Here is a 25,285-nt window from a genome sequence, read left to right as displayed (position 1 = left end):
TGCCCTAGCTCAGCTCCAGCATGTGTGCGTGTGCTGGCCAGCTGATTTTCAGGCCTTTCAGGCCCACCGGAAGTCAGGAAATAAGTCATTTCCGGCCTCCGGAGGGCCTCCGGGGGGGGTGGGGTGGGGTGGGGTGGGGTGGGGAAGGTTGTTTTCGCCCTCCCCGGGCTCCTAGAAAGCCTCTGGAGCCTGGGGAGGCCAAAAAGCAGGCCTACCAGGCCCACCGTACCATCATGTGCCAAAAGCGGGGGGAGTCACATGTATACGCACAGGGGGCGGGGCACATTAATATTAGGGGTGTGGGCATGCACGCATGCGACCCTCCCGCACTCCCCCCCCACTTTTGGCACACGACGGCAAAAAGGTTAGCCATCACTGGTATATAGACTCCTCTTCTTCCAGTACATGTTATTTAATGGAAATGTATTGCAAAGCAGCCTAAGTATTTTTTCCAAGTACATGGGAAATAGGCAAATAATTAAATATACTTGGGTTGAGCATCTTTCTAAGGTGCCCTTCCCATCACCTAGCATTCAGTAGGCATTGGTCTAAGCCAGGTGCCTGCAAATCTGGCAACTTTAAGACTTGTAGACTTCAACTCTCAGAATTCCTCAGCCAGTTATGAGGCAGTCAGCTGAACCAATTTTTCTTGGTGGCCATTTTCTCTGAGAACTGTTTTGAACTTAAATGGCCCAGTGATATGTGCAGAATATGGCATAAAAGTGAAGACGGCAGCCACAACGATACAACTGAAACTGCCTTTTTAAAAAATAAAAATATGGGGTGATTGCTAAAAAGGCATTAAGAGTTGTTAACCAAATCTTGCGTAGCTTCTTCTCTGGTAATACTGTTCTACTAACAAGAGCATATAAAACCTTTGCTAGACCAATTCTCGAATACAGCTCATCTGTCTGGAACCCACACTGTATATCGGACATTGAACGAGTCCAGTGATATTTCACGAGAAGAGTCCTCCACTCCTCTGCTTGCAACAGAATACCTTATGCCACCAGGTTTGAAATTTTGGGCTTAGAAAACTTAGAACTTCGCCTCCTTCAGTCCAACCTAAGCATAGTAGATAAAATTATCTGCTATAATGTCCTACCTGTAAATAACTACTTAGTCATTGTAGCTTCCACTACAACAATACATGAGCACACAATAGATACAAACTCAAGGTAAATCATTCCAAACTTGACTGCAGAAAATATGACTTTAGCAACAGAGTGGTCAATGCCTGGAATGCTCTACCTGACTCTGTGGTTTCATCCCCAAACCAGGGGTGAAATCCAGCAGGTTCTGACAGGTTCTGGAGAACCGGTAGCGGAAATTTTGAGTAGTTCAGAGAACTGGCAAATGCCACCTTTGGCTGGCCCCAGAGTGGGGTGGGAATGGAGATTTTGCAATATCCTTCCCCTGGAGTGGGGTGGGAATGGAGATTTTGCAGTATCCTTCCCCTGCCACGCCCACCAAGCCACACCCACCAAGCCACACCATGCCCACCAAGCCACAGAAACAGTAGTAAAAAAAATTTGGATTTCACCATTGCCCCAAACCTAAGGTGACCAGACGTCCCGCTTTTGGCGGGACAGTCCCGCTTTTGAGCAATTTGTCCCGCGTCCCGCGGCATTTTAAAAAAGTCCCGATTTTTCATTCTGCCTCCTGAGTCCCCGCTGATGGCTAGAGGGAAAAAAAACTGTTTGAACTCTTGCCGCGGGGCTTCAAAGGGCCGACCTACAGCTGATCAGTGTTAAAAAAAACAAAAACCTTGGTATATTTGCAGCGCAAGGCAGCCCTCGTTTCCTGCCGACTCGGAGCGGTAAACAGCGTCTGGTTCAGGGAGCAGCCGGATTTTGCTCTCCATTGCTCTCTCGGTCCCCTGCAAGCTCTCATCTCTCGAGAAGGCCAACCAAAGTTTCCCGCGCCATTTCAGGGAGCGTTCCTCGAGAGACGAGAGCTTGCAGGGGGCCGAGAGAGCAATGGAGAGCAAAATCCGGCTGCTCCCCGAACCAGACGCTGTTTACCGCTCCGAGTCCCAAGCGACAGGAGAGGAGGGCTGCCTTGTGCTGCAAATATACCAAGGTGGAATCCTGATGCCGCCCTTACAGCGGAGAGAAGAAGCCGGATTTTGCTCTCCATTGCAGACACCAGATCGTAATGCACCACCTGCAAAAATGCGAAAATTTCCAAATGTAGCCCTGCCCTCTTACAGCTCTCCTGATGTTCAACTGTTGTCTCTCAAGGAGGATACTTGGCCAGCCTCATGCTTGATGTCTCCCACCTTGGCAGCTTTAAGACTTGTGGACTTCAACTCCCAGAATTCTCCACAATTCCCCAGAATGGGCTCGGTGGGAGTTGAAGTCCAAACATTGTAAAAGAGCCACAATTGCCCAGCCCTGGGCTAGGGTAGGCTGACGCCGCGCGGATGGGAGGAGGGGCGGGCGACCCAGCAATTAAGTTGTGGTTTGGAAGTATATATGGGGGAAATTATTTGGTTTATTATTATTGATAAATATAATTAATTGATTTGTAAGAAATTGGATTGCATGGAAATAATTGGAATATTCATGTTCATATTGATTAATATACAAAAAAGATAGTTATATAACTAATTGATTTATATTAAAATGTTGAATTTGTATTAAACAACTGTATTACATAATTACATAATTAACCAATGTAAGGATGGATATAAAAATAGATGACAATGGGAAGGGGTATAATATAGAATAGAAGGGAAAAATTGAATTTGATTAAGATTAGAGATGAGGATGAAGGGTAATATTGGTTTTTTTAAAAAATAGATGAGGAATAAATATGGGAAAAAGGAAATATAGAAATTGTAAATTTAATTGAAATGACTAAACGCTGTTTAAATTTGTGAACCAGCCAAATATTCTGTTCAAAGAAAATACATTGTATGTTTGTATGTGTGTTTCTAATTACTGCTATTTATTCATATTTGTTCTCTTTTATTCTTTAAAGTTTAACAATTCATTCTTTATCTTAATATCTTTATATTTGCTTGGGGTTGGCTTTCTTCCCTTTCATCTTTTTTATTGTACAGCAATCTTTCTCCTCAAACCTACCACCTCTCTCTTTTCTTTCCTTCTTACTTTCTCTTCCCCCCACCCTCTTTTTCTCCTCCCTACTTCCTCTTCCTTTCTCCTCCTCCTCCTCTCTTCCTCCCTCTCTTACCCTCACTCCTACTCTAATTTCCCTTCCTTCATCCCTCTCTATTGCTGTATCCTTTAATGCATATGGACTACTCAGAGGGCTGAAAAAGTTATTTTTGACTGGTCCTCACACTTTTGACCAGTCCTCGAACTTACGACTGTCCTCACATTTTATATTTTTGCCCTATCTTGTCATCATGGTGAAGAGAAGCAGTTGTGAAATGAGTGACATGGTTGTTAAGAATGCTGCATGGGCATAAATGTGAGGATGGTCATAAGTGTGAGGACCAGTCAAAAGTGCGAGGACCTGTCAGAAATGACTTTTTTCAGCCCTCTGGTTAGTCCTTTTGTGCATATGGACTACTCGGAGGGCTGAAAAAGTTATTTTTGACTGGTCCTCGCACTTTTGACCAGTCCTCGAACTTACGACTGTCCTCAAATTTTACGTTTTTGCCCTATCTTGTCACCATGGTGAAGAGAAGCAGTTGTGAAATGAGTGACATGGTTGTTAAGAATGCTGCACGGGCATAAATGTGAGGATGGTCATAAGTGTGAGGACCAGTCAAAAGTGTGAGGACCTGTCAGAAATGACTTTTCAGCCCTCTGAGTAGTCCCTATACACATAGCCATGGCCACCCGGTCACATGACCAGCTAGCCACGCCCACCCAGTCACATGGCCTCCAAGCCACGCCCACACAATAAGCCACGCCCACAATGGTGTCCTTCTTACCAATGTTAAAATCTATTCACCTTACCCTATACACATAGCCATGGCCACCCGGTCACATGACCAGCTAGCCACGCCCACCCAGTCACATGACCAGCTAGCCACGCCCACAAAATAAGCCACGCCCACAATGTCCCTCTTTACCAATGTTAAAATCTGGTCACCTTACCCAAACCCCCAAAACTTTAACCTTAGACTGTCTACTGTTGACCTCACCCCATTCCTAAGAGCTCTGTAAGGGTTGTGCATAAGCGCAACAACGTGCCTACCGTCTCTGTCCTACTGTCCCCTTTTTACTCGTATCCTTTTCATGTATTCAAATCATGTTTATACTTTTCTCTGTTATGTTATACATGCTTGACAAAATAAATAAATGAAATGAAAGATGAAATGAAAGATGGACCTTTAAAAATAAATGGATCTTGGATTACCACATCGTAGTCCACATCTTGTAACCACATCGTGGGGGCACCCCTGAAGTGACCATAAACACGAGTTTGTCAACAACTCCACCCCAAATAAGAATGTAAGCCTCGGCTTACAACCATTTATTTAGTGATTGTTTGAAGTTACCAACAATGCTAAAAAGGGGGACTTTCAAATGGCCCTTGCAACTCCTACGACCATTGCAGCATCCTTGTGATGTTGCCAATTGGGGAATTTGGAGAATGAACATCCTCCCATTTTCAAGTGACCAAGGTTGAGAGCAGGGGTGGGCTGCTGACAGTTTGCAAAATTTGGGAGAACCTCTAGCTAAGTTCTGTGCAGTTCAGAGAACCCCCTCAAATCCCACTCCTGGATGGCCCCGCCTACCCGTCCCCTCCCCTCCCAGGAGTCCCCACGCGGCTTGTTTTGGATGTAGGTAAGTGCAGGGTGCATGCAGAGGCTTGGAGTGGGCAAAAATCAGGCCCACCAGAAGGCCGGAAACAGGGCCTCCAGAGGGTCTCCAGAGCCTGGGGAGGCCATTTTCGCCCACCCAGTGGCTCAAGGAAAGCCCTTGGAGTCCAGGGAGGGCAAAAACGCTACGGTACAGGAGGTCTAGTCAGCGGCGACAGCCACCATGGCCATGCCCACCCAGCAACAAGGCAGAGAACCCCTTGCTATAATTTTTGAAGCCCACCCTGGTTGAGAGACATGACTTCCAAAGTCAAGAAGGTGCTTATTCAATAGATTCTAAAAGCTGCTAATGAGTAGTAAAACAAAAATCTCCAGTAGACATAATAAAGAGTATAACTATCCTGCACTTTTTTTAAAAATCTCCCCCATTTTATGCAGCTTAACTCCGAGCAATTCTTCACTCGTTAGTGCTCATTTCTTACCACAAATGCCGTCAGAAATCTATTTTAAAAGTTCTTTTAATTAACTTTTCTGACTCTTAAACTGGAAGCAGCTGTAATGAAGTCATTCGTGACACTCAAGAGTTCAGGTGCCAAACAAAAGACTGTAAACCAAATTCCAAAACGATGTAATAATGACCAAACATTTGAGAGAAATAATATTTCAACGTGTCGGGTGTTTTTTTTTTAAAAAATGGTTTTCTTTGTCTTTTTAATACCACAATTGGAAAGCCTGTTTTCTCCCCATGGGTTTACTGTCTTTAAAATATCCTGATTCTCTCTTGTATCAGACTAGCCCAAGCATTTGAGTGATCTTAGCTGCGTGCAATTGGACTCAATATCTTATTAGAGAGACTTTTCCAAAGGTTTTCTGTGTGAGGCTGTGGACCTGGGCAGTATTGAGTCATATGAATTTGACAACTTTTAACATCGATTCCCAAAGAAAGCCAAATGGGTCGCCGGATGCCCAGTCATAGAAAGACATTAATGTTGTGGTCCGCCAGTGGCCAGCAGAGCTGGTGGCAGACTCAGACAGTGAGGAGGTTGGGGAGGAACACGGGCCAGTCCTGGAGTCTGGGGAAGGCTCTGATGAGTGCTCTGCGTCGGAGGCAGAGAGGGGGCCAGGGCCGTCCAACAATTATCAGCTGCCTTCGGAATCAGATATCAGTGGGGCAGAAGAAGAACTGGAGCCTGTTCCTGATGTGCGCATGCGCGGAGCTGCCAGGAGAAGGGAAGAGCTAAGGAACAAGGACCGACTCAGGAGTAAAGGCACAGGTGGATGTTGAATGGCCCCTCCCAGAGGGAATAAAGAGGAGCGAAAGGGGAGGGGAGTTTGCAGGAAACAATTAGTTCAATACATGAGGGTGAAGATCTGTTCCTGACTTCTTGCCAAATAATTGTTGCTCCAGCGTAGCATTTGGAAGATATCGGCCTGGCAACTCTCCAAGCCTGATAAAGGTCTATAGTTGTGAAATATCATGAAAGAGTGTTTGCTGGGACTTTGCTGGAGAGGAATTTCCCTTTATCCTAAATAAAAGAGGATATCAGGATGAGGAGTCTGCTTCATGCTCTTGGGAAGCCTAGATCAGAACAATTAAAATGACCCTACGCAAAAGGTGCTAGGTTTGAACTATCACGCCAGCAATAGACAATCCTGAATAGGATTCGCACCTCACATAATGTCTGCCGGGATTCTCTAGAATTAGAATTCTTTATTGGCCAAGTGTGATTGGACACACAAGGAATTTGTCTTCGGTGCATAAGCTCTCAGTGTTCATAAAAGCTATAAATCATGATCATAGTCATAAAAATAAATTCATCATAAATCATAAGAACTTCGTGATAGTCATACGATACTAAATAAGCAATCAACATAAATCGGACTAGGGAACTAAATACAACAATATGAATCGTAAAGATACAAGCAACAAAGTTATAGCCATAAGTAGAAAAGGAGATAGATAATAGGAAAGATGAGAAGAGTAGTAGTAATACAATCTTTCTAAGTAGTTTGACAGTGTTGTGGGAATTAGTTGTTTACCAGTTCGGACAGGTGGTTCCAGAGATGCTGAGAGTGATGGCATGGGGGGAAAATTTGTCCTTGTGTCTCGTTGTTCTGCTGTGCAGTGCTCTATAGTGTCATTTTGAGGGTAGGAGTTGAAACAGTTTATGTCCAGGATGTGAGGGGTCTGTAAATATTTTCACAGCCCTCTTTTTGACTTGTGCAGTATGCAAGTCCTCAGTGGAAGGCAGGTTGGTAGTAATTGTTTTTTCTGCAGTTCTAATTATCCTCAGAAGTCTGTGTCCATCTTGTTGGGTTGCAGAGCCAAACCAGACAGTTATAGAGGTGCAGATGACAGACTCAATAATTCCTCTGTAGGACTCAGCAACTCCATTATATAAATTGGGCATAGCATCCTCCCCTCAGGGACTGTGAGGTCCCACGTCAAACTGTAGATCACATCATGACTGGCAGTAAGATGAGTGCATATATTGGTCTAGTATCTTATTTATTTATTTTTAATATAAACAATACTGCACTTCAATTGTTAGATGGCCTAGACATTGCTATCTGAATATAGATCTTTTTAACATGGGTAGAATAGAATAGAGTGGAGTGGAATAGAATAGAGTGGAATAGAATAGAATAGAATAGAATAGAATAGAATAACAGAGTTGGAAGGGACCTTGGAGGTCTTCTAGTCCAACCCCCTGCTTAGGCAGGAAACCCTACACCACTTCAGACAAATGGTTATCCAACATCTTATTTTATTTTATTATGTATTTTTTTTTAAATCTAGGTGTAACGTTAATATATATTGCAAGCTCATGCAAGATATGCCACATGCTAAATAATAAATATGAATTGGACTGACAGATGCCTAAATCAACCTGCAAAAATCTCAAAGGTGCTTTTTCAAAAGGCGACTGGACTGTTTTATTGCAGGATCCAATCTGGGTCAATTACCGGGACCAGAGGTTTTGTCTTCCAAGCTTTCGGATTTGTGCTGGAGCCCAACTTACTTTCTAGCAGAGTTGTGCTATTGTCAGGTCACCTGCTGGGACGCAGCCATTATGATGGAGGAGGAGGGAGGAGGCTATTGGGGTTGTGTTCTTTGCATGCTTTCACTTTTTGCTGTAACCGTGTGGGATTTAGGGAGGGGGGCTATCTTGAAGGTAGATGGGCTTCCTCTCAGCCGGTTCTAGCCTGACACCAAGGTCGCAGAGTCCTGGGAATGAACTGCTATCAAGCTAACACCTCAGAGTTCTCAAAACACCTATATGACACTGCATTGGCTACTGGTAGACTGGCAAAGTGGGATGGAGTTTGAATTGGGAAGAATAGCTTAATGCTTTGCGCGGGAACTTCAGATACCGCCTGACTCCTCTGCAATCCCTTTCGCTCAGTAAAAGTTGCTTTCGATAACTGTTTCAAGAGTCATGCTTTCCCAAGGGAGTAGCTGAAGCAGGTCCTTAAAACTATCGTATTCAAAATGGAGGGCTAATTCTATGTAAACCAGGAGTGTCAAATTCACTTCGTCACATTGTCATCACGTGACATATCGCAACTTTTCCTCTTCGCTAAAATGGGGGTGGGGGTGGCCAGTGCGTGACACATCCGGCCCGCGGGCTGTGAGTTTAACACCCCTGATGTAAACCAACAAACATCAAAGACAGCGGTGAAATGCTCTGAAGTCTACCAGTTCGCTTCGCTACCAGTTTGCTTTGCGCGCGCACAGTGTGCAGTTTACGCCAAACATGCGCTTCGTGTGCAGGCGCAGTGCAGGCGCTACCACGCAGCACTGAAAAAGGAGGATTAAGAAGCCTTTTCTGGTAAGCAGAATAGCGAGGGGGCGGGAACAGCTGTGCCGCGTGATTTAGATTTGCTAGAAAGCAGGATTTCCTGATAAATTGCGCGGCACAGCTGATTGTCGGAAATACTGGTTCGCCCAAACTGGTAGCATTTTTTTTTTACTACTGGTTCGCCTGAACTGGCCCGAACCGGTAGCATTTCACCCCTGATCAGAGACTAAAACTGGAAATCTCAGTGTTGTGTCTTCTCTATGTAAAATTGTTTGGCACTGCAATCTATACCTTGCGTACTTGTTTCGATTGTTGTCATTTTGCAGTTTCAAAAAGCGACCTTCCAATGGGGCGTCTCTGGATTTCTCTAAAGACAAGCCTTTAATATATTTTGGCAGGGTCAGGTCTGTGCTCCAGTTCAGGAGATATTAGCGAGAATTTTCCATATGTATTTGTGTGCAGTGCTAGAGTTGCGTGTGGTCAAGAGACAAATTCATCCCACAGTTTTGTTGCTGCTACAGTTCTTACCTTTCTTAGAGCCAACTGTCAACTTGGCAGTTAAAATATCACAGGGAGAAGATAGAGTAGCCGAAGTATTTATGCTTCAACATTTTTGTGCCTCATTAGTCACAAAGCACAATGGAAAAAATGGAAAAAATGCTGGGTTCATAAGGAAGCTGGAAATGTGCAGAATTACAGATGAGAAGAAAAAAAATAAAATAACCACCACCACCTCCAAACTGGCACGTATTAAAATGTCTATTTCTTTAGAGACAGTTTGCAAGTCAAAAAAAAAAAAAATTAGGAAGGTGGCTTCTGTTATTGCAGAAAATTATTCACCTCAAAACAATGTCATGAATGTAAAACACTCCCTGTGAAATAAATAGGGCTCCAAGAGAGCCACATAATTTTATTTTCTAAAAGGAATTTCAATACAGATCGGAACTATCAAAAGTTTGGATTCCTCATAAAAGAAAACGTTCTAAACTACCCATAACATTTTGCTATTTTATGATACGGTTTTATAGGCCACTGCATGATTTTTTTTAAAGAAGCAGCAAAGGGGACATCTTTAGATCATAATTGGAACATGCACGCACAGTACGTACCGCTGCAAAAACATCTGTCTGTACTTCCTGCATGTTTCTTCTTCTTATGGTCTAAACATCTGGCCGACTGTGCGACCAAAAGTAAAAATTATATCCAATCCGTGGATGAATTGTAACAATTTGGATGCTTGGTGTTCAACAAGTGAATTTGAGTTTCTGGCTAATTAATCTGGAATTAAATCCAAATGGGATTATTTCAAGAGAGGAGGCCAAAACGTTCGTGAAGGCATCAGTATCCGTACACTCAAAGCATGTAGAATAGGGGTGTCAAACTCGATTTCATTGAGGGCTGCATCAGGGTTGTATTTGACCTTGGGGTGTGTGTGTGGGGGGGGGGGCATGGCTGGGGTGGGTGTGGCCACAGGTGGGCATGGCCAACTCGATGTCACTTATTGAGGTTCCATTTTTGGCCGCGACGGCCTCCTGCAGCCCTCTGCCAGTGAAAACAAAGATCAGGGAGGCAGTGTGTGGCCCACCTGGGCTCCGTTTTCAGCTGCGACGGCCTCCTGCAATGCTCTGCCAGCAAAAATGGAGCTCGGGTGGACCTCCCCAGGCTCCGTTTGCACTGGCAGAGAGCTACAGGAGGCCGTCGCGGTCGAAATCGGAGCTCCATGTTTGCTGGCAGAGGCACCACGGACATGTCCTTCTCTGTTTCCAGGGTGGCCATGCAGGCCAGATCTAAGCACTCCGCAGGCCGCATCTGACCCGCTGGCCTTGAGTTTGACACCCCTGATATAGAAAGAGGGATAAGTGTGGTTGAAGACAGTCCGCCATCTTGAAATTTTGATCCCACTGAAAATCCTCTTCTCCAAAGCAGCAAAACCAGCACAAAACCTTTTTACTGTACGTAGAACATAAATTATATCTTGGAGGAACAGGAAAAAAAAAATGCCAATCAGATGTAAATTTCCAAAAGATGAGTTCTGGAAAAAAGAGAAAGCAATATTCTTTATCCTTTAAACAGCTACATCACATCATAGCACTAGGACTTAGATTTATATACCGCTTTGCAGCCCTCTCTAAGCGGTTTACAGAGTCAACATATTGCCCCCCAACAATCTGGGTCCTCATTTTATCGACCTCAGCAGAGCCTCTGCCGATCAGGCAACTCAGCTTGGATCGTCAGAGCCTTTTGAAAGCATTTTTTTACAACCTCTTCGCCGAAGAGGTTGTAGAAAAAATGGTTTTAAAAGTAAAAAAAAAAAAATTGGCCACGCCCACCCAGTCATATTATCCCCCCCATCAAGCCACGCCCACAGAACCGGTAGTAACAAATTTTAGATTTCACCACTGACCCACACAAACACACTTCATACATACATTTAAAAAGACTCACCGAAGAAGAAATATACTGAACACGGGATTATTTGGTAAAGAATAATTTTCACAGTAACAAGCATTAAAAGCACTAAGATGCTCAATTATTTCATTCTGTAAATCATTAACACACACACATATATATAATATATTGAGAAATGCAAGAAAAAAAAATTAAAATTTATACCCCAAAGTGAACAATTACATTAGTATTAGCTCCTCTGTTCCTTTTATACATCTACAAAAAGCCATGGAAATGTCAGAGGCTCTTACATTTCTATAACTTGACTGCATCATTGAAAGCCGGGGTGGACATGCCACTTAGAGACCAACCTGCCCTCCTACGGCTCCAATGCCTTCTGAGATGTTGCCACTGGAATTTGCCCAAAACGTGGCCAATTCTTAGTGGTGTGTGGAACAGCCCAAATTAAGAATGTATACCAGAGTGCGTCCAAAAGCTACCCCAATTATTACATTTCTCCAAACCCTTTGAAACATAAAAGAGAATAAAACATTCAACATCTTCTCCGAACCCCCAACAAATCACAGTGCCATCAGAAATCTGAAAAGGTTTCATGGAACTTATTTTATAGTCTAAGGAAGGGGTCTCCAACCTTGGCAACTTTAAGACTTGTGGACTTCAACTCCCAGAGTTCTGGGAGTTGAAGTCCACAAGTCTTAAAGTTGCCAAGGTTGGAGACCCCTGGTTTAAGGGACACCATTGTCCTTACAGATCATAATGTATTTTAGAGCAAGGTTTCTCACTCATGGAAACTTTCAGATGTGTGGACTTCAACTCCCAGAATTCCCCAGACAGCATGGGTTCTGGGAGTGAATGAATTCTGGGAGTTGAAGTCCACACGTCTTCACGTTCCCAAGGTTGGGTAATTTTGCTTTACAGTTACTAAACAATCTCCCAATCTGTTGCTGTTTTCAAGTATTGTTATTTCCTTGCATGAATTAAGGTGATATAATCCTAACTTATAAGAACAATAGAAGTAATAACAGAACAGATTTGGCTTCCCAGCTAGTAGGGAATCTTAAGGCAAACCATGAAACTGAAAAGACATGGGTTTTTTTTTTCCATGAAAAGACACAAACGTAGAGAATGCAATAGGCCATTTTGGAACAGATGCAAATAAATAATAAGGCGTTTCAATTCCAGTTGTTCTTCGAACGTCTCCAATTAGTGTTTTCAATTCGGATGAGAGTTCGTTTTATTTCTGACATTAAAAAATCTTTTATTCCATTTGATGAATGCCGGTTAAGTATGACATAAAGAGCAAAAGGTGTGCTGCCTCCAGACTTAAGTTTGTAAGCTTAGGTTTGTAAAGGACAAGTGTACCTACTCTGTTGCTGGGAATATGTGGCTTTATTCAGATTTGCGAATGATTGCATTTCTTGTTAAAACTACGCGGGAGCCATTGGCACTCATTAGCTTTGCCAAGATTTCACACAACCTGTTGTGGCCTGTTGGCCGCCAGCCCCTCCAACAGCCGAATCAGATGAGGAGGAGGCATGGGAGTCAGGATAGCATCAAGGCAACCTGAGAGCTCCAAGGGGGAAGAGGGAATGGAGCTGGCAGAAAGAGAGAGAGAGAGAGAGACAGAGTAGGAGCCTGGGCCATCCGTCAGCCCTCAGTTGGAGAGGCAACAGCCCCCAGGTCTGCAGGTGGCTGATGAGGAAGAGGAGGAACAGCTGGATCCAGTGCCTGACGTGCAGATGCACAGAAGGCAGAGGAGAGGAGAGCAGTGGAAATCTATGGGCCGGTCCTTGGGACGGAAGAGCCACCGCTGCTAGAGAAACCCCACCCTAACTCTGGGGATAAAAGGCAGGGGGTGGAGATGAATAGGTGTGGCAGACAACTATTCATCTCCCTGCTGGACAGACTTGTTAGCCTGCGGTGAGAGAGAAACTTTTTGCCGGGGCTGCTGGCGCTCCTAGTAAAGAAATCATTGATTTAACTACAGAGGTTTTGTCATGTCTGAGGAGCTGGGACCGAAAACAACCCTTAGCTTTACAAGGACGGCAGTATGATTCTGAACATCTAACCAAAACAATACGAGACCGGCTGATGGATCCCACTTCTCCGTCTAGTCTCCAGCATCTTTGAGAGAAGTGATCAACGGTATGGAATCCTTTCCTTCTGTCTCCGGTGCTGTGACTTCTTCCCTCAGCAAACAGTTCAGCTGCTTCTGAGCGCAAGAGAGGAACAATTCCAAACTGGAAAGGCTACGCTGACGGATCACTTGATCCAGCTGTCAGGACAAGAAAAAGCACACATGAAGAAAAATGCAAGGGAATTCCAAAGAAAAACACACCCCTTGATTTAAACTCGCGAGACGGGAAGGCATAGGACTCGGGTAATGCACAGGGGCTTAATGTAACCTATCATAATTGGCGTAATTGCTTCTAGCTCCAGTCGTTCAAAGCTAAACCAAAAACTGAGGCTGTTATATTCCCCAGCTTCATTATTACAAGGAAGAAGTCTCAGATCATCTCTAGATTAGTGGTTTTTCAACCTCAGCAACTTTTAAGATGTGTGGACTTCAACACTCAGAATTCCCTATTCCTCATCACCAAAGATTTGGCACGTCGCATAGTATCAAGTTTCTTGGGCAGAACTGTAAGATAGTTTAATAAAAAATTGGGGGAAATTTACTATTACTAAGTAATAAGTCTGCATTACTAAGTCTGTATTACTTAGTAATACAGACTTAGATTACTAAGATTACTTACTAACTCTGCATTACTATTAATAGGAGCCTGAGTGGCGTAGGAGGCTAATGCCTCCTACTAAGGCAGCATTTAACATCCAGCTGCCTGCAATTACTCCGAGTTCAATTCTCACCAGGTTCAAGGTCGACTCAGCCTTCCATCCTTTCTAAGGTGGGTAAATTGAGGACCCAGTTTGTGGGGGCAATAAGCTGACTTTGTATAAATATACAAAAGTATGAAGGTTATTGCTTAACGCATTGTAAGCCGCCCTGAGTCTCCGGAGAAGGGCGGCATATAAATCAAATTAAAAAAAAAAATCTTCTCATCATTCCTATCACCCATCTCCTCCCACTTATGACTGTATGACTGTAACCTTGTTGTGGGTATCCTTACGATTTATACTGACTGTTTCCTAGTATGATTTGATTGCTTATTTGTTCCCTATGACTATCATTAAGTGTTGTACTTTATAATTCTTGACGAATGTATCTTTTCTTTTATGTACACTGAGAGGCTATTATTATTATTATTATTATTATTATTATTATTATTATTTATTAATCATATTTCTATGCCGCCCACTCTCCGAGGATTCTGGGCGGCTTACAACAATCGACAGTATACTAAATAGCATATTGCCCCCAACAATCTGGGTCCTCATTTTACCCACCTCGGAAGGATGGAAGGCTGAGTCAACCTTGAGCCGGTGAGATTTGATCCGCTGATCTGCTGAACTAGCAGTCAGCTGAAGTAGCTGCAGTACAGCACTCTAACCACTGCACCACCTCGGCTCAGTGTATTGGGTATGCACCAAGACAAATTCCTTGTGTGTCCAATCACACTTGGCCAATAAAGAATTCTATTCTATTCTATTCTATTCTATTCTATTCTATTCTATTCTATTCTATTCTATTCTATTCTATTCTATTCTATTCTATTCTATTCTATTCTATTCTATTCTATTCTATTCTATTCTATTCTATTCTGACTTTTCCTTCTCTTTCCTCTGCCTTTTTTAACTCATCTTTTTGCTACTGATTTCCCACAATTGAGGAATCTTGGAATTAATAAAATAGTTTCTTAGGGATTCTCAAACCATTTTCAGGATTCTAGAAGGCCTTTTTTTTTGGTTTCATTCATAATTATACATAATAGAAAAATACATAATGACAATCATTAATAAAATGACTTTCTTTTCTCTCAAAAACTCCCCCCCCCCAAAGTTGTTTGGAACATAGTCACAGAGTCTTTTCATTAACATTTTGGATGTAATTGATTGCTCCAAACTCTTTAATCTGATTTTGCTGGAATATATAAAAATACTGGGCTGCCACCATCTGTAGAACCCTTGTACACAACCTTCCAGCTTGGATTCTAGGAGTTCGAAGTAAGTAAGTAGATAATTGCTTTAGTCTGGCAAGATTCTGTCTATAGGATAATAACAAGAAAGAAAGAATTCAAAGATACTGGACTAAAATCCACACATGGTTGGAGAAAATGATTAAAAAGCACATTGACTTTAAACCAGAGATTTTTTTTATTAGTTTAGTTTGTTTAGTTTAATGCGATTTATATGCCGCCCTATCTCCAATGGACTCAGGGCGGCTCACAACAATAAAATGCACAATTGCACCTTAAAACAATATAAAATTAAAAGTCCAAATTAAAACAATTTAAAATCTATTTAAAATCTATTAAGAACCCCCGCCCCCATCAGTAGTCCAGGCTGTGAAACAGCCAGATCTTCAAATCACGGTGGAACGAGCGAAGGTCGTTAGGGATCTTACCAGAAACATACAATAGAGAACTGAGTTACTTGATGGTGAATCAAGTAACTAGATTCAAGCAGCTAGAATTGTGTTTGCTAAAAATTGGAAAAATGAGGAAATACCTAAACAAGATGAAGTCATTAGGAAAATCATGGACTGTGCTGAAATGAGCAAATTGACATTTGAAATTAGAGAACAGGAAGACAAACAATATTATAAGATATGGGATTTGTTTTATCAATGGCTAGATAATAAAACACGGAAATGAAATATGAAATAGATGCTACAATACAATATATGGAAATGATTTGAATGGGATGGAAATGCCATTGTTAGATGAATGATAAATGAGAATCATGATATAAAGATATATAGTTGTACCTTATAGTTAGATTGATAATATGAAAAATTAGAGAATTAGTAAATGATGAATATGAGATGAAGCACAAAAAAATTGTAACCGACCAACACACTACTTGCAATTGGATTGGATGATGGATGTTTTTATGTTTTGTTTAAAAATAAAAAAGAAAGAAAGAAAGAAAGAAAGAAAGAAAGAAAGAAAGAAAGAAAGAAAGAAAGAAAGAAAGAAAGAAAGAAAGAAAGAAAGAATTCAGAAGTAACCCATATATTGTTCTTGATTCTTTGGGCCTGACAGCTCTGGTCAAAGAGCAATAACTATTTGCAAGGCAGGAGAACGGTTCTCCTCCTTGTCCCGTCCCCTCAAAAAATGGATTATTTTATGGGGAGATGGAATGTATGACAACATACAGGCACACGTTAAGAATCAGTTTTCTTTTCAAAGTAAAAACAAAGGCCCACATTGCACAATACATCCTTTATAAAGGAGATTTATTTTGCTTTACACAAAGCATCCAATCAAGTTAATTTTCAAGGAAACACCTCACCCCAATGTTTCTTTTGCTTTCCCTAAAAAGGAATTTCTTAAAATATGTTATGCCGTTTAAGGCTGAAATAAAAGATGCTCTTAAAACAGTTTGAAATACCAGTATTTTATTACAGTTTATCGGAATGCTGCACATTTGCGCAATTTAATAGTTGTTTTGTTTTCTACTCCTTTAAATACGGGAGTGATTTCGCTAATGTCCTGCTCCGTGACAGCCATTTTCTCTTGGGGCCTGTGATGGAATCTCCAGCTAGAATGGGGGAAGGTAAGAAGAGGGGGTAGAATGGGGGAAGGTAAGAAGAGTGGCTGCGCGCGCATGGGCAACAACGGCCACGCCACCATGGTGTCCTGGCAGGGAGAAGTCGCTGCCCAAGACACACACCTACGGCCTGCATTGCCTCGCTCCTCCATCCATGGGGCTGCCACCTGGCTAGAGGGGCCCAGACTTTGCCTGGCTGATCACTCTGGCATCCGCGGGGCTGCTGCCTGCCCAACGGGGCTCTGATTGTAACCGGCTACTTGCAAAACAGCTGATTGTCGTCTCATGGAAACAGCTGATTGTCGGAGCGTGGGAAGAAGCAGGGAACCAAGCAGGATGGGCCAGGATGGGCGGCTAGGGGCGTGGCTGGACTGCGGCGGCTGTATTAGCGGCAAGCAGGCTTGGGAGGGGCGAGGTGTACACACAAGGGAGGTGGAGCACATATAAGGGGCGGGTGAACTAACCACGGTAGCACAAACTTTGATTCCTTTTGGGTGGTTGCTTCGTGCCGGGTCCGCGTTTCCAGATAAACAATCTAACATCAACTTGTGTTGCTGGCTTTTCTTACCCGGGACACCGGAATGTGACAGGGGGATGCGCTTAGAGTCCTTGCACTGTAGGCAGTGGCTCAGAACCTTCCTCTCCCAGAATCCCTTGTTTGACTGTTCCAAAGAAAATGGATCATCCCTTTATCACTATGTGACATGATGCACCCACTCTGGCCAAAGAGAAAGCCGCACCAGTTCATCCCACACAATGGCTTCCTTTAAATCCCGTCTTTCATCTTCGGAGCTGACTTGGTTTTTTTTTCAAGCGAGAGCAAGCAGCGGTGTGAAAACGCTCCTAGAATCTCCGCGTAAATGTTTCTTTAATCCTAGTAAAAAAAAAAGAAAAACCACCACAAAACAGGCTTGGCTGAACAAGTAGGAAACTGAGCTCCAGAACTTTCCATGACCTCGTCTGCGCAGTCACTCTTGGCACCGATTGGCTGGTCATAAGGTCACCCTTAAGATGGGTTAAGTGACAAACACAAACGTGTTCAGATGTATCAGTTGGACCTATCTGTGTTCTGCGGCATTGAATGTTTGCAGTGCTCTGATCGCTAGGAATTGCTACAGATCTCCAGGGGTGCAGATAGATTACACAGCTCTTTGCAGGAATTTAAGTTCCCAACGTTTTGCACACTAAGAGGCCAATGTCCCAGTTGTTTATTGTTATTATTTGAAAGTATTTGGAGAGTGGGTAAAAGGTAGAACTATGGGAAAGACATGCAAGGTGAAAGAAGATCTTCTCTAAAAGCTCTTGAGATGCCACCACGCCCTTCAGAGAAACCAAGGAATAGTCCTTTTTTAGCATGTCTCAGTGTCCAGTGTTGGATGGATGGACTACTCTTTGAGAAAGGCTGCAGGATTGGGGTTTGGCTAATCTAAAGAAAAGAAGAATTAGGGGTGACATGATAGCAGTATTCCAGTATTTGAGGAGCTGCCACAAAGAAGAGGGGGGCAAATTATTCTCCAAAGCACCTGAAGGCAGGACAAGAAACAAGGGATGGAAAATAATCAAGGAGAGAAGCAACCTGGAATGAAGGAGAAACTTCCTAACAGAGAGGACAATTCACCAGTGGAACAGCTTGCCTCCAGAAATCTTGGGATGTTCTTAAGAAGAGTTTAGACAGTCAATTATCTGAAATGGTATAGGTCAGTGATGGCTAACCTTTTTGCCATCGCATGCCAAAAGTGGGGGGAGTGCAGGGGGGTCACACGCACCTGTGTGCCCACACCCATAATTCTATGCACACCGCCCCCCCGCGCATGCGTACGTGACACCCCTGCACTCACCCTGCTATTGGCACGAGATGGCCTGGTGGGCCTGGTAGGCCCGTTTTTTGCCCTCCCCAGGCTCCAGAGGCTTTCTTGGAGCCTGGGGAGGGCAAAAACTGTCTTCCTCATCCCTCCGGAGGCCCTCCGGAGGCCAGAAATGACCCGTTTGCCAACTTCTGGTGAGCCCAGAAGGCCCGAAATTCAGCTGGCCAGCACGCGCATGCGTGCCGGAGGTGAGCTCGCATGCCCACCGATATGGCTCCATGTGCCACCTGTGGCACACGTGCCATAGGTTCACCATCACCGCAAGGGGTTGGACTAGAAGACCTCCAAGGTCCATTCCAGCTCATTCCATCCTTACATTCTTAGCATGGAGAATATATACTTACTTTCTGGAATAGTCTTTCCCCTCCAATAAAAAGGAACAAATGATAAAGGCATTTTAAAGGGACATTCAGTTGGTTCTCACACTGTCTTTTTGAAACACTGAAAACATTCCCCCATCCATTTGCACTGTGACTGTTATTTCAGGCCAAATTTTTAAGAAAAAATACTTTTGTATTTTATAGTCATTTATGGAGTTGTTTGATTGAATTGTTGGGTTCTTTAGTGCCGTCAAGAAATACATAGAAGTAAAGTCCAATTGGACAGCACTTAAAAGCTACAATGAAAGACAAGGAAGGAAACCAATTTGGTTTAATGGTTAAGGCACCACGCTAGAAACTGGGAGACCCTGAGTTCAAGTCCTGCCTTAGCCAGGAAAACCTATTTATTTATTTATTTATTTTATTTCTATACTGCCCTTCTCCCAAAGGACTCAGGGCGGTGTACAGCCTAATTAAAAGCACAAAGCAGACAAAATTTAAAAAATGATTAAAATTATTAAATAATAGGCTCAATTATAAAACCCCAAATTTAAAATCCCATTTTTAAAACCAATTTAAAACCAATTAAAATCTTTACATTGATAGCCCGGCCTGGCGGAACAACAAGGTTTTGAGGGCACAGCGAAATACACGCTGGACCTTAAGCCAGTCAGTCTCTCTCAGACAAAATCACCTCACAAGGTTGTGGGGAAAAATAGAAGGAGGAAGGCGTGTTGGATATGTTTATCGATTTGAGATATTTGTAAAAATAATAAAGATAGGATACAAACAAAAAAACAGTGTAGAATGTTCAGCAGCCAACACCCAAATAAGCAGGGAAGAAACATCATATTACTCAAGAAACCATCAAGAAGGAAGACACCTCCCAAAACCAAGAAAGGGAAATTGTGATTCTTGCAAGCGGATTTTTTTTGAAAATCATTTCTGACCTATAGACAGAATCTTGCCAAACTAAAAGCTACCTACCAGCCACATAAAGCATGTATTCTGGGAACTATTAAGGAGGAGCCATATTCATCCTCTTTCTCTCCCACAAACTATCTGAACTGAATTGTCTCTTGCTCCTCTGGAATGCACTCCCTCTGCTGGGAATCCAGACTACATTCCATCACACAGGACAAGTTTTTTAATATATATATAAATAGCCAGCAAACCCCACATCGATGCTGCTGCCTAGCTGGGTCATAAAACATTCTTCAGGAAAACCACCCAGCTATGAGAACATCAAAACCACAACAATTTGCCATATGTTCCATCTAAACCATTATTCAGTTTTCTCTGTGGTGCAGAAAATTCATAATTTTAAATCCCATGGACCACTAATATGATCTACCTAATAACTGGCTAGGTGGGCATGGCTAGGTGGTCATGTGACTGGGTGGGCATGGTCAACTCGACGTCATTCATGTTGAGGGGTGCCTCGATGGCCTCTACTTGCCCCTCCCCTGCCAGCCACTCCTCCCCTGCCAGCCTGGCCTCCTTAGGGCCCCAACAGGAAGCAGTTGCTGGAGCTAAGCAGCCACCATGAGAAAGAGTTGGCAAAACAGCTCAGTTCAAATTGGATCTGGCCGAGAAGGAGGTTCAGCAGAAGCACCCCACTGAGCATAGGCTTTCCAAGCAGAGGGACGACCTATGGGAGTGCAAGGCCAGGTACTAGTGCCTGCAGGCTCAGTGGGCTGAGATGGTCAGCCAGTTCCAGGCCATGATGCAGTCCCACTGGAACAAGGCTCTCTGGCTGTTTGCCACCAGTGGCACTTCCCTCCAGCCTTTGCCCAAATGTTCTGTCCCCGTCTCACACACACACACACAAACAGACAGCCGGGGGTTAAATAAACTGGCAGACAACCAATTCTTCCGATAAGACGCTTGGCAGCAACCCAGTAACTGCTTGCCAAGAACTTTTACTCAATAAACAAAATACCCACAGTCAAGAATTGTCCAGTTCGTAAAATAAATCCAAGGCCAATAATGTTGTTTCCAAAGATGCAATGTGACTCGATAGTAGTTAGTTTTGTCCGTCACAGAGTCTGAATGGCCACTTCACCCCCTTTTATACCCTGTGGGGTGTGGTCCAGTGACTCAGCTTAACCTCTGGCACGCCTTTTCTTCTGTTGCGCGCACTTATCTCTGCGATACTGCCGAGGATCCAGCCAAGACTCATTACCCTCATCACTGTCCACCTGTGGCTGCGTGGACATGCTTGGCCCCGGCCTTATCTCTTGCCCTTCGGTGGACACCGAAGGCATTGCCAGAGAGGAGGGTCCTGGAGAAGGAGGCCTTGCCAACTCCTCTCCTTCACTCTCTGAGTCCTCTCCTGCTGATGACACAGGCTCAGGTAACGGAGCCACAACACCAAAGCCCTGCACCAGGAGGCCAAAGCAGACCCCAAGTTGGACTTTCTGCCCCCCTCTGACCCGCACAAAAAAGACCCCAAAGGGGGAGACTCTCTGCAGCAACACAAACGCTCATTGCACGTATCCGTCCCAGGGGCCGCAGTTTGAGGACTCCTGATTTAGTGCAATATAAAAAATGCAAATAATTTTTCTGCAGACCACCAAAATTTTCTCGCGGACCACCGGTGGCCCACGGACCACCAGTTGGTGACCGCTGCTCTAGAAGTTGTTTGCCAAGATGTTAAAAGTCGTTCAGGTACATGGCTGCCTGTAAATCCATGTTCTATGCAGAATCAGCCCATGGATTTAGCCCAGCTCATACTGTATCCAGAGAGCCATCCAAAATAATCTAAAAAGCAGGATGAGATTGGGTCTCTGTTTCCTTTAGCCAAAGAAAGCTAAGCTGTGGGACCATTTGAGTTTTGGCCATCTATTGTGCTTTGGGCAATGCTACAAAAAAAAAAAGTGGGGGGGATTTTAGAAGCAAAATACCCTCAGTTGCAATCCTCTTGAATTCGCCGTGAGATTTGGTAGATTTTTAGCATCCGGTAGAACTTAAAGGGGAGAAAAAAAAAATCTAACAAATGAATTTGGGGATATTTATGAACCAAACGACGTTTTAATTCTCAATGTTATTTTTCTGCCGCTGTGAAGAGTGACAGCTTTATTTCAGAGTGGATTTTTTTTCTTTTTCTTTAAAAAAAAAAAAGAAATCTGGATCGAGTTTCATTCGGTTCTCCAAATCATTATAATAATGTGATAAGTCTCCAATTACACGATGGACAAATGGAAAATTATTTCTCAAAATATGTTTTCCTAGGCAGCCTCACTCCAGCTATGAACCTACACTAAATTAATAAACCCACTTTAAAAAATCTGCTAAATTTCAGAAACGGTTCCGTGCCCTCCCTTTTTTCTTTTCTTTTTTTTGCTTAATATAATATTTCTGACACGTTTCTTTATGCTGACTGGCAAATGTTCCCAGTTAATTCCTTTCTTTGCCCTCTAGGAACATTTTGCTATCGCTCCTTTTTGCATCTATGGTTAGCAGCTCTTTCCTTCCCTAACAACTCAATGTTCTATCTCAACAAACTTCTTGTAGAAATAATGATAGCAGAAGCCTTAAAAATAATACTTGAAGAAAAGCCAGTAATCTCAAGGATGGATCTTAGGAAACCCGATTAAAGGCCACAAAGAGAGGGTAAAAACTGGTTCAGGGTTCAGAAGTGAAGCCCCAAAGAATGGGCCTAACCCCAAATTTAATGCACCCTGTTATTAACACAGCTGCCTGCAATTTACTGCTGGTTCGAATCTCTCCAAGGCTCAAGGTTGACTCAGCCTTCCATCCTTTCTAAGGTAAGTGAAATGAGGACCCAGTTTGTGGGGGCAATAAGCTGACTTTGTATAAATATACAAAAGTATGAAGGCTATTGCTTAACGCATTGTAAGCCGCCCTGAGTCTCCGGAGAAGGGCGGCATATAAATCAAATTAAAAAAAAAAAAAAGAATTGCTGACGAGCAAAAAACAAGAACAAAAACTGCAGTCGTTTTTCTGACCGCAGCCTTCTATGCCAACCCTTCTACAATGCAGAAAGAAAATTTTGTTAATGCAGCGTTATTTAGAAAACGCAGGTCTTTTGACAATGGATTCTCATTAGCTTAACGGCAAAGCCTTTAAAATTCAGGGAGCCCTTTTGAGGGGGGCAGGGTTGTATTAGTTCAGCTTTGATTCCAAAGGCTGCTGTTTTGGAGCTTGTCAAGTCACAACTTACCTGCCTGCAAATCTTTCCCCCAAATTTGAACTGATTTAGGAGCTCCCCGTGGTCCTCGGAGTTCCTACCTGGATTTTGACGGATGAATTTAAGGAGAGGCACTGGGCTTAAGGTGTCAAAGCGTAAGGTGTCAAAGAAGATGGCAGCTATACGTACAGTATGAATCTTCTGACCAGTGGTGGGTTGCTATCAGTTCGTGCGAACCGGTAGCAGCGGCAGCGGGAGGCTCCGCCCACCCACCCGGATGTCATCAAATACGATCTGCACATGTGCAGAAGCTTCTGCACATGTGCAGAAATGGCACATGCGCTCACTTCGCAAACCGGTAGCAAAGGTAAGTGAAACTCACCACTGCTTCTGACGCATGTTAAAAAAAAAATGGCAGAGCTTCACTAACACAGGTGAACTCTCCATTCTCCACTCCATTCCATTCTCTACTCCACTCCACTCTCCACTCCACGCCACTCCATTCCATTCCACTCTCTACTCCACTCCACTCTACTCCATTCCACTCTACTCCACTCTCCACTCCACTCCACTCCATTCCACTCTCTACTCCACTCCACTCTCCACTCCATTCCATTCCATTGCATTCCATTCCACTCTCTACTCCACTCCAGTCTCCAGTCTCCACTCCACTCCACTCCATTCCATTCTGAAGGTTTCACCAATTAGAATGTTTTCTTTGGATAATTAGTTAGCTGGGAAGATCCTACGTGCTGTTCCGCAATTGGTTCTTTTAAACATTTGGTTGGCCAGCATATTCCCTTTTCGATGCACAAAACACAAGAAGGGAAATTACCCCGATCATCCAAGAAACATTTCATGCTATTTTTTTTTTTAATGGACATCTTTATTCATGGGGTCGATGCCCACATTTTTGACTTATTTCCTCACTCAAGTCAGCTGTCCTAAAAGGAAGGACACGGATTACTCATGAAATGTACCAGCCCATTCAGCTAGGGAATGGTTCGGGATAGTGACCATCTGGGACCGGCATTCATTTGTGGCATTCATTGGATGTCTTCGGACAGTCAGAAGGAACGGCCACCTCTGGGTGTGACTGTTCCTTGTAGGGGCCAAACTCAATCTTGGAGACATGTGCCTACTCTCCGTTAGAGCTGTTATTACAGTTATCTGTATGAAGGGTTGGTGGTGCTCTCTCAGCTTGCTTGTTTTCTTATAGACATTTCATTACTCTCATTGGCATCCTTCAGTCTCAAGAGACTATGGTATCGTGCTCTGGAAAGAGGTCCTCAAACAGCATCTGGTGTGACTAAAAAGGCCAATTCGAGAGTGGCAATCCCTTCCACACTGAGGGCAGATACATTCTGTCCCCTGCCCAGCCCCCAGATTTCGCTGGTTCTGGGACTGCCTCTTTGCCTCGGCCTGCCGAACAAATGTCTCTTCGAATTGGAGAAGGCCATGCTGCGTCTTTAGCTTCCAAAGGCTGAACGATCGGAGGTCAAGGTTTCCCAGTTGTTAATGTCCATTCCTAGGGCCTTTAGGTCCCTCTTGCAGATATCCTAACTAGATGATATCATCGGTGCTAGAAGGGAGTAGGGTTTGTGGAATGGAGGAAGAGAAAGAGGAGGAGGAAGAAGAAGAAGAAGAGGAGGAGGAGGAGGAGGAGGAGGAGGAGGAGGAGGAGGAGGAGGAGGAGGAGGAGGACTGTGGGGTCCTTGGTGCTATCTGAGCCACCCCCTATTAGGGCCCTATTTTCCCCCAACCTTTAAATGCTACTGTTGTTTTATATGTTTTGTCTTTACTACAACTTGCAAGTTTCCCAGAACAATCGAAGAGGAATTTCAGTTCTTTAAAGAAGCTTGGTTGTTTTCTTGTAGACATTTCATTACCAAACTAGGTAACATGTGGATGCCGGCATCTCGGGTTTCAGAGGCTCCATCACTTTTGATAGATGGGGAAAAACTTGCACCCGTTGATAGGGCTCGCAACTTGGGTGTCCTCCTGGATGCTTGGCTATCCCTAGAAGACCATCTAACGGCGGTGACCAGGGGGGCCTTCGCACAGGTTCGCCTGGTGCGCCAGTTGTGCCCTTTCCTGGACCGAGATGACCTTCGCACAGTCACTCATGCCCTGGTTACTTCCTGCTTGGATTACTGCAATTCCCTCTACATGGGCCTGCCCCTGAGATGCATCCGGAGACTCCAGCTGATCCAGAATGCAGCCGCACGGGTTGTTATGGGAGCCCCTCGTTACTCCCATATAACATCCCTCCTGCGTGAGCTGCACTGGTTACCAGTGGTTCTCTGGGTCCGCTTCAAGGTGCT

General features: G+C 43.8%; 1 protein-coding gene across 3 annotated transcripts in view; it reads right to left on the bottom strand.

The window, feature by feature from the left end:
• Nucleotides 1-11,019: 11,019 nt before the first annotated feature.
• The window catches only part of CCDC91 (coiled-coil domain containing 91), a 138,273-nt gene continuing 124,007 nt past the window's right edge, over nt 11,020-25,285 (bottom strand). The window contains exons 13-14 of one of the 3 annotated variants that reach the window (XR_015728787.1): nt 11,841-13,228; nt 11,020-11,766 (exon numbers count right to left, since the gene is read on the bottom strand). Coding sequence is in view for 2 of the 3 variants with exons in the window: in XM_060684135.2 (XP_060540118.2) it covers nt 13,064-13,228 (165 nt within the window). In the remaining variant the exon portion in view is untranslated. Of the gene's footprint in view, nt 13,229-25,285 lie in introns of all 3 variants that reach the window. The other 2 variants (XM_060684135.2, XM_087873312.1) reach the window with 2 other exon arrangements.

The sequence above is a fragment of the Pantherophis guttatus genome, chromosome 7 (genome assembly GCF_059756535.1).
Source record: "Pantherophis guttatus breed Tessera chromosome 7, ASM5975653v1, whole genome shotgun sequence".
Taxonomy (NCBI): domain Eukaryota; kingdom Metazoa; phylum Chordata; class Lepidosauria; order Squamata; family Colubridae; genus Pantherophis; species Pantherophis guttatus.
Note: the sequence above shows the minus strand (reverse complement) of the source record. Positions and strands in the feature narration are given on the sequence as shown.